The 9,961-nt window shown below is 38.4% G+C and overlaps 1 protein-coding gene across 1 annotated transcript; it reads right to left on the bottom strand.

Moving 5' to 3' along the window:
- Window positions 1-3,724: 3,724 nt before the first annotated feature.
- LOC130723013 (F-box/LRR-repeat protein 4) lies at window positions 3,725-9,705 on the bottom strand. Its single transcript, XM_057573921.1, has 8 exons — window positions 9,274-9,705; window positions 8,908-9,159; window positions 7,925-8,331; window positions 7,261-7,446; window positions 6,240-6,432; window positions 5,229-5,305; window positions 4,855-5,005; window positions 3,725-4,346 (listed from the first exon to the last, which is right to left on the bottom strand). Exons 1-8 carry the CDS (start codon window positions 9,541-9,543, stop codon window positions 4,050-4,052), a joined length of 1,833 nt encoding a protein of 610 aa, XP_057429904.1. The 5' UTR covers window positions 9,544-9,705; the 3' UTR covers window positions 3,725-4,049.
- Between the last annotated feature and the right edge of the window lie 256 nt (window positions 9,706-9,961).

The raw sequence follows: 9,961 nt of genomic DNA, 5'->3' as shown, positions 1-9,961 counted from the left end.
CTACAACTTTTTTCCCATTCAGTAAAAGATACAATCTAGATAAAGAAACAGAGCATATGAACGGAGACATTAGCAAGTTGTGTTGAAACTAATTTTTTTCATCAGTTGCACTGGCATTGGCATAAGCATACAACTACAAAGTATCTTTAGGGATATCATGGAACTATGACAAAAAAGCCTTATTAAATACTAGACCAATGTGACAAAGTGATTAAATCCATTACACACAAGATCAATTCATATCACAACTTGATTAGTCTCAACCCTTTCAATTAATCTCATCTTTCCATTGTATCTCCACAACTTCAAGCCAAAACATCGAACATCACATTAAATGATATAAGTCAGGAATTGTAAAGGCACCTAAGTGTATTCTGCATTTAGCTTTTTCAATTTTTATGATGCAAATGAATAAGAACAAAAGGTAACAAGGGTTGAGAATATTGCATACAAATTCTTCTGCTTTGGACAGTTAGATATAGTCATCCTCAGTTGATTCCTCTTCCTCATCTTCAGTTGCTTCCTCATCTTCATTTGATTCCTCTTTTGATTCCACTTCTTCATCATCAGTTGCTTCCTCAACATCGGTATCTTCCTCTTTCTCATCTACAGTTGCTTCCACATCTTCAGTTGCTTCCTCAACTTCATTTGCTTCCTTAAAGTCACGAAGCATGAACAGGTAACTATTTACACATGAAACAAAGTTCTAATAATGTTATCATCCTTTAAATTAACTAAAAGTTGGGAAAAAATGAACAGCCAACTTATGCCTTACTTTAAACCCAAAACCATGACAGCACCCACACTCCTTTTGCCCATGACAGAAAGCACTTCCTTACTAGCCAAGGACAACATAAACAAAGTATTCGTGAACATTAACCATTGCCACACAAGACCATTGTTTGTTTATTTATCATACTCTCCATTACCAAAATCCCATGAAAGCTAAAAACAGTAGCAAAAATCAGAAAAGCTCCAACTAAGAAACACTGGCAAACAGTGAAACCAGCTCCATCCCCCAACCAGCACAAAAACTCATATCATATCACAACACACCCACAAAACAGGTGAAGAATCCATCAAAATTAATGGGGAAAAAATAAATCAAAATCAAAATAGGTGAAGAATCATACCCACGAACACAGGTTTGCGATCCCAGAGGTTGAAGAGATCAATGCGGTGAGAAACGATTGGATCTTCAGATCTGGGTTCACCCAATTTGCTCAAACGAACCTCCAACGTTTTCGAACCAGCCTCGTAATCAACCCACGCGTTGAGCTTTTCCCCATTGTTGACAACCAGCTTCAACACGGAAGCATTCGCAACCGCGACGGAGGCGAGGCTACCAACATCGATCCCAGTCTTGCCGTCTTGGCCTTGGGTATGGGAGAAGGAGAACTGGAGAAGCCGAGATAGAGAGGTAGAGGCGCGGCGCAGAGTGCGTGGTGGACTGGAGGACGGTGGTGGTAGCCGGTGGTGCAATGGTGCGTGTGTGTGTGCGCTTGACCTAGGGTAGTGAGAGAAAGAGGTTGAGGACTGGGGCTGAGTAGTGAGTGGGTCTTGGGTGCAAATTAAAATTTTTAGGGGGTTCAAAAAAATATTATACAGGGGGGTAAGTGGGAATTTTATTTTTTTCAGGGGGTTCAACTGAACCCCCTGAGTCCAACGTGGGTCCGCCCCTGTAATTGATGGCTAACACTGGAAACATACATCAACACTCACTTTAAATAAAAAGGAAATGGAATTCTTTCTATGATTTGAGATGAAAATTTGTTTACATTAAACTCAACTTATATTCATTTCATAGCATATACCGGTGCTCATAATCATTTTTATTTTGGGTGAATTGATGAAGTTAGAAAGCATGTATAATGCATGTATATATATGGTAACAAAAGCCTGGTAGTGGAGGCAATTTTATAGTCCTTAAGAAACTTAAAGTGCACGTGGCTATAATTGAATTTGGGTAACACACTATATAGAAGGTAAACAGAGGACAAAAGTAGGAGACAGGTATAGAAGCAATAATAATATGCTCCATTTCCATTATGAAAAGGTTAATTTGTTCACCTATTAGACATAATGCAATTTACACGACCAAATACATGAACACATCTCAGTCATTTTAAGGTGACAATAGGTGTCATGTTTGATTTTAAGTGAAGTCAAGATAAAGTATATAAAGTATGCTACATTGTATAGCCTTACATTTCCAGTTAAACTAAGGGCTCGTTTGGCACACCATATTAGGCATGATAGCATAAGCTTATACAATACATTATGAGTTTATCCATTGTTTGGTGATGACATTGTATTGTATAAGCTTATCCATCAAAGTCCCCTTATAAGTTAAAATGACGTATTATTTAATCCATCATATGAGTGATGTCATATGAGTGATGGATAAGACATGATAAGGTTGTGACGTATAAGTCACCATCACCACCACCCTCCGTTGCTGCCAACTTACACTACCATTAGCACCACCGCCACCGGTGTTGCTGCCACCACCCGATCACCGTCGTCGTCGCCGCCACCACCACCGCCGCCGCCCTACCGCCACCACCACCACCACAACCCTATCGCCACCACCACCATAATCGCCGCCACCACTCTATTGCTACCACCGCCGCCACAACCACCGCCCTATCGCCACCACCACCACCATTGCCTCTACCCTCAACCATCGCCGCCACCCTTCTAAGCCGCCACCGCCTTACCACCACCGCCACCACCCTATCGTCGCACGACAACCACCATCGCTGCCACCACCCGATCACCACCGCCGCCACCACCGGTGTTGCCGCCACCGCCAACACCACCAACACCACAACCACCACCCTATCGCCACCACCACCATAATCGTCGTCACCAATCTATTGCCACCACCGCCACCACCGACACCACAACCACCACCCTATCGCCACCACCACCACCGTTGCCTCCACCCTCCACCGTAGCCGCCACCGCCTTACCACCACCACCACCACCGTATCATCGTCACCACCACAGCCACCATCGCTGCCACCACCACCACCAACCTATCTCCACTGTCACCACCACCGCCACCAACACCGACCTACCACCATTGCCGCCACCACCACCAACCTACCACCACTTCCATCACAACCGCCACCACCGTTATAATCACCTCCATATTTGATTTTTATTATATATCATTATTCAATACTTCATTAAACATAAAATTGCATTAATTTAAACGGTATGATAAATTATACAGAGTATGGCCAAACGCTGGATAGTATAAGAAAGTTATCAGAGCTTATACGATCAGGCCTAATACTATCAGGTCTTATACTATCAGGCCTTATACTATACGTCACACCAAACGGGCCCTAAAAACATTAAATATTGAAATTAACCTCATTTCAACTATTTCCTCATGTAACAAAAAAAAAACTCATTTCAACTATTTTTTTTTCTCAATTATCCTATTTTAATAACTACTGTCTAAAAGACTTTAATTTGATTAAACCTCCAAAATAAAATCATTCGGTACTACATTAATTTGTCTAAAGAGAAATATTTGATTTAACTTTTTCCATTCAATATATAAATAACTAAATAAATGCCACACTCAATTATTTTTTGAATTTTTCATTAAATTAGTTTTCGGTTTTTTTTTAATAACACCCCTAGTTGCAACAAACCAGAACCAGTAAAAATAAATCCTTTCAGCAAATAATCCAATGATTGACCATACTTAAGTCCAAAGCAAATATTTATTTTCTTTAACAAGTTTGGTGTTACATAAATATCAGAGTCAAAAGATTTATTAAACTATGTCTATCCATAAATCAAAACACATTTATTTAACTAAGCCTATTGTTTCCTGAACTACTGACACTCCTACAGCAAAGTCATGACTCCATCTCATATCATCTTATGAGAATTAGTACATGAAAAAACTTCATTCACTAAGGGAACAAAAGTTCTGCATAAGTAAAAACACATAGCTTGCAGCTTTATTTAAATTCACACATCAACCTGTAGCAAGATTGGGGGTATGCATATATACCGAACGAGGTCTAGAGGTCCACACACAAGTAGGAAATCACAGAGCCTGCTCGGCGCTTGGTCCTCGGGGTAACCTTCCACTTCTCAACAAGAACCTTTTTTATGTTGAGACAGCTAGAAACCACGGTGGCCACTCCAGCTGAAGTTATACCAGAGCAATAAACCATGTGGCATGACTCCAGCATGGTGCAGCTTTTTACAAGATGGGCTAAACCAACATCTGTTATTTGACGGCAGTGAGAGATGACTATTTCTCTAATCAATGGACAGTGTTCTCCCAACTCAGTCATAGCCATGTCACCCAAATTCTGCAATTGTATTGAGCAAAGCAATGAAAAGTAGAATGAAAGAAGAACAAGCAAGTAGTGACTACTGACTACTGAGACTTCATTGGGGTATAGCTTATAAGTTGTCCGGTTCAGAGATTCTTGTTTAAGAACTTCTATAAGCACAAAAACTTTATTTGATTCATAAATATAGTACATGAAAATTAGATAAGAGGCATTTAGGTAATTACTTTCTATGACATCACTGAAATAATCTGCCTCAGTTAAGAAGACATACATGCTAATGTTAAAGGAAAGGTTTGATATCATGTCTCCTATATGTGTTTCTATCTATCTATGTGTGTGTGTGTGTGTGCAGTCCTGGGCTGGCCATGGGCATGTTTGATAATAATATTTTAGTAGAAACTAAAACTCAATCAGGAAAGCACAAGAAATTCCTGAAAAAGTATGAGAAGTACAATGCAAATGATAAAGGGCTATAATTAAAGAAATTAATCACTTTGGTATAAAAAGAGACAGGAAAACACACCTGCAGTACGCTCACGTCCAAATAACAGAGTTGAGGGCACCCCCTTGCAATGGCTATCAATCCGGCATCTCCAACTTTGTGGCAACCACTCACATTCAGATATTGGAGGGAACAGCCCTCACCTATAGCAATAAGGGCCTCATCTCCAACCCTAGTAATTTAACAAAGAAATTAAAGGTAGACACATCAGAAGTAATCTAGAGCATGCAGACTGATTAAAAACTAAACTACAGAAGAAAGGATCTAACACAAATAATCATCATCATCAACAATGAAAACAACAATAAAAATAAAGATTAAGAAAATAGAATACATGTAACTGAGGATTTCAATGGAGAGGAAGAATAAAAAAAAGCTGGGAATAAGGTTTTTACCTATCACAGAATCGAATGCTAAGATCAGTTAGAGACCTACAGTGCTCGCCAACAGCAATGATCCCCTTGTTCCCAATCTAATACGGGGAAGAAAGCAAGAAACATAAAGACAGAGCCAAAAATCTATAAACCTCTAATATAAAACCTAAATGGTCAACTACACAAAATTTGTTTACTGCTTGAATGGCATACATAATCTTTCAAGTATTACAATACTCTCAGCTAAGTTTTCCATAAGTCAACTCTTTGAAAGGTGAATAATTTAATCATATCATAGCGTAAAGAAGCGAAGTAGAATGGATAATAAGAATAAAACAACAGAATGCATATTATGATACACAGCCATAACAACAAGGTATAAAATGTTGCCTTAAAAGCCAGGGGACAGCACAGGACCAGTACAAAGTTAACTTGAACAATTGGCTGTAATCTTCTCTTGATAATATGAGAACGGTGTCAAATATTCAACTTGTTAAAAGCCACAGAAAATCTTTAAGAATAAGGACATATAATTTCAGCTTAGAATTCATTGAAATTTGAATCATATATAGTACATTGTATACTCTATCCCTTCTTCAGAGCAATGTTCTATCTGTTGGCCTAAAAGCCAAGATAAAAGACTGCAAGTAGTAGTTCAATTAGTAAGTAACCTTGATAAAAGCACTGCAAATAGAAGGGATGAAAGAAACTAAAAAAACAATTCCTTTTTTTTAAAAAATAGGATTGACACTGAGCAAGGACAGAAAGAGATAACTAGTTGGGATTGTAGAATAATTTTGACATAAATGAATTAGGAAAGAACTAGTTATGACAGAATTTTATACTGGAAAGTGGAAATGATTGTCTAAAAGTAAGTTTGTGAGAATGAGTTTAGATTGGATAGTGTTAAGGTAAAAAAAATTCTGAATGTGAAATCACCACATCCCATGAAGAATAATTTTTTTTTTTGAAATATTACACGAAAAGAATGTTGTTTTCACACAAAAAGCCAAACAAGCACGAACAGATTACCTCATAACAGCGACGGATATGAAGTTTCTTTAAATTCCTGCAGCCCCTAGCTATAGCACACATGGCTTCATCTCCAATGCTTGAGCAATCTACCAAGTGAAGAGCTTGCAAGAATTTGCATCCTTTTCCAACTCTAAGAAGGCCACCATCGCCAATTTTTTGGCAGTAAAGCAATGCTAACTCAGAGAGATGTCTGTACAGTAGAAAGCTGAGATTAGCATCATTGATGGAAGTTCAACATTTTGAAACTTATGTCATCAAATATTATGTCAACATCATGAGCTAATATTCAAATATAAGACCCCAACATTTATATGTGTCAGATTTATATTTCTATAAGAGTTACATCCAATCAGTACTGGGCACAAGAATGATCAGAAGAAGATGGATGATAAGATGAACTATGTGAAGTCCACACAAGATTGATAACCAAGTCCAAAATACATAAAATCCCCCATGTCAAAGCAAATTTTCAGTGATGGTTAGCCTGCTGGAGAAACAATATTGACATAATATCAATCAAATTTCCAAAAGCACGTGTTTTTCCTCCAAAGTGAGCCTGTTTCCTACACCAACAGGGCCCACAGAAAAAAAGTTAATTAGGAGCAGTCTCCAATGTTTATATTCTTTGCATGAAAGCAGGCCTGTTAACAGCACCAACAGGGCACACAGCTATATCAATAGAACAAGACTTTCCTGTTCATACTCATACTACTATGAATTTTGTCTTTGCAGTTTACACTGGGAATCTTTATCAGTTTAAAAAATCCACGAACAACAATACAGGTGGATACAAATATATTTAGTTAACAAACACACAACCAACAAAAAGTTCATGCAATGAAATGCACACCGAAAGACTAATTAAATATCATCACATGAGAGGCAGAGAAACCAAGAGCACAAACATAAATCTCCTTCTGTTGCTTCCTTCTTGATCCAAATTCCAAATGATGATTCACCCAAAAGTTGCCAGGCATACATAACATTTTGGTTCAATTTAGCATAGAGAAAAACGTACTTGCAAAATTTCCCAACAGATACTAGACCAAAAGTTCCAATATTGTGGCATCCATTGACTTCCAGATGAGTAAGTTCCTTGCAGCCAGTGGCAATTGCTTCCAAACCCTTGTCACTTAGGAAAAAACAATCACTTAAAGTCAAATTCTTTAACTTCTTACATCCATTCCCGATAGCACACAAACCCCTGAACGGAAGACATCATTAAAAGAAAAAATATTAGAACAGAATGGAAGACTAAAACTGAAAAAAATGGAAGAATTCTTAGCAGAATGCGAATTTAGAAAAAGAGACATATAATAAGATTGTACCCTCAGGTACAGTCAAAAGATTGTATTTTAAATTCCCTTAAAGGTCATGCAAAAGGAAAATAAAAAGAAATATATATATTAAATCAATCAAGTCTTATCCCATTCTAGATTGACTTAGCAATTAAAAAATAACCACGATTTTTTTTTTGTTAGAACAGTCCCTTTAAATTGATCAACCCTACAAATGGTTGATTCAAGTGACAACACCAGAAAAGAATTTGCAACCTGCACTAAGTCCACTACATCCCATAACATATCATGAGAAATAAAGTTAAGCATTGTGACATTGTGAATTCAACCATAATCAAATGAAGTAAAGTTCTGAAAAAGCAATTATGAGAGAAAACAGCTTACTTATCAGTAAATCTCTGAAAACTATATAGAGCCAACAATTCCAACGACAAACAGCTAACGCCTACAGCTTCCAAAGCATCATCTGTAAGATTAATACATTGCAGCTTTAGAGCTTTCAAATTTGGACATCCTTTAGCCACAGCATTCACCCCTTCGTTGTGGATGAACTCAGAGTCCAATGACAAGGTCTGAAGGGATCCGCAGTGCGATCCAACAGCTTCCATTGTGATGTTAGATACTTTGGCACAAGCAGCTATACCAAGAGATTTTAATGATTTTCCCACACCTACGGCTAACTCAACCAAACCCTTATCACTCACGCCTTCACAGAAACGCAGATTCAAATCTTCAAGATTTTTGCAGCACTGTCCAACAGCAGCCATACCTGGATCTCCCACATAACAACCCTAAAGGAAAATCTCAGTCATTATAACAACAAATATGCATCATCTATGCCATTGAGCTAGTAGAATCATAGATATTGATAAAGCGGCAGGGAAAATGGTGTTGGGGGTCTTAAATTGCAATGCTTCAGAAGACAAGGACATTGATAATAAACTAACGCTTCAATCAAAAAGAAAACTGCAAATTAAGTACCCTTTTAGCTTTTCTATTACATAACCTTAACTATCACTCAAAGCATCTAAATTCTTTGGCCAATCACTAGGAAACATTTTTTCTATCAGAAAAGTTTGAACTTTTTTCAATTGATGTGATTGATCAAAATGATCAAAAGCCAGTTTAGATAAACTATTCCACAAGCACTTACAGGAAATTGAATTTTGAAATGATCTTACAATGACTATAAGTATATTCTACATAAGTTGAAATACTTATCCTTCTCAACAAGTCAGGAATCAAATGAAATATTGCAAAGAAGCACAACACAGTTCCATCAAAATACATGGACATAACAATGCAAAATGATAGCAATCCCAAATCGAATTCGAATCAGCTGAAAACAAAATCAATTAAAAGAAAACCTGCAAGTCCAAGGCTTTCAGAGACACGCATTTGCGAGCAAGCGATGTCAATCCCTTGCTAGTGACATTAGAACACCAAATCAACTTCAGCTTCTGGAGCTTAGGATACCCATTCGCGAGAGCAGACAATCCAGCATCAGACAAGCATAGCGAATCGAAATCTCCCTCAGCAGAAGTAGACCCATTATTCTCCTTCATGTAATGCAGCTTCAGCGCCGAAGAAGAAGACGCTCCCTTATCGGGTTTTTTCACCTGCTCAAAAAAACAAAAATCGACCAAACAAACCAATCAAACATTCAAAACTTTCAATCAATTTGCAGAATTAAACGTGAATGGAGAATTGGGTATGATGATTCAGAAACTTACGAGTTCACTAAGGGGAAGCGGAACGGAGATGCGCTCGTCGATGTGAACGGTGGTGACATTGGAGAAGCGGGAAGAGATGAGGTGGACGAAGAGGTCAGGGGAATCGGTGGCGCCGATGCGGATGAATGATCGAGAGAGACGCTCAAGGCGGCGCCACCGTCTGCAGACGAGGGAGCAGGCGTCGCGGGTGGATTTGGACTCGATATGGTGGAAGATCTCGACGATTAACTCGTCGGGGAGACAAGTGTTGATCAAATCGTGACCTCGCATCGCATCGAATCGAAGCGAAGCGAAGCAATGAGATTGCGAAGAAGAATCAGAAGATGGAAATGGAGAACGAGAACGAGGAAGATGAAGATGAAGGAAGAAAGGGAAGTGAACCACAGATCCAGTTGCGAACCGTACGGTGTGTGTGGTATTTATACACGATGTGACAGACAGAGATTAGCACATCATTCAGGTTTCATCAGACTTGTGTAATAACATGTTTAGTCCTAGGATAACCTATTAAATTTTGCGCGCGCAACTAAACGGTTTATTTAAGCGCGCTTATGACAACAGCTGCGAATGAGGTCTAAGTAGATTTGTTATTAAGGGGTTTGATAACTTTATAAATTGTTTTAGGAAATGGATTTTATTGATGTTTTAAAATGTTCGGTTAAATTTAGCGCGCGCATCTTAACCGTTT

The sequence above is a fragment of the Lotus japonicus genome, chromosome 6 (assembly GCF_012489685.1).
Source record: "Lotus japonicus ecotype B-129 chromosome 6, LjGifu_v1.2".
Taxonomy (NCBI): domain Eukaryota; kingdom Viridiplantae; phylum Streptophyta; class Magnoliopsida; order Fabales; family Fabaceae; genus Lotus; species Lotus japonicus.
The sequence above is the reverse complement of the archived record's forward strand: the minus strand, read 5'-3'. Positions and strand labels throughout refer to the sequence as shown.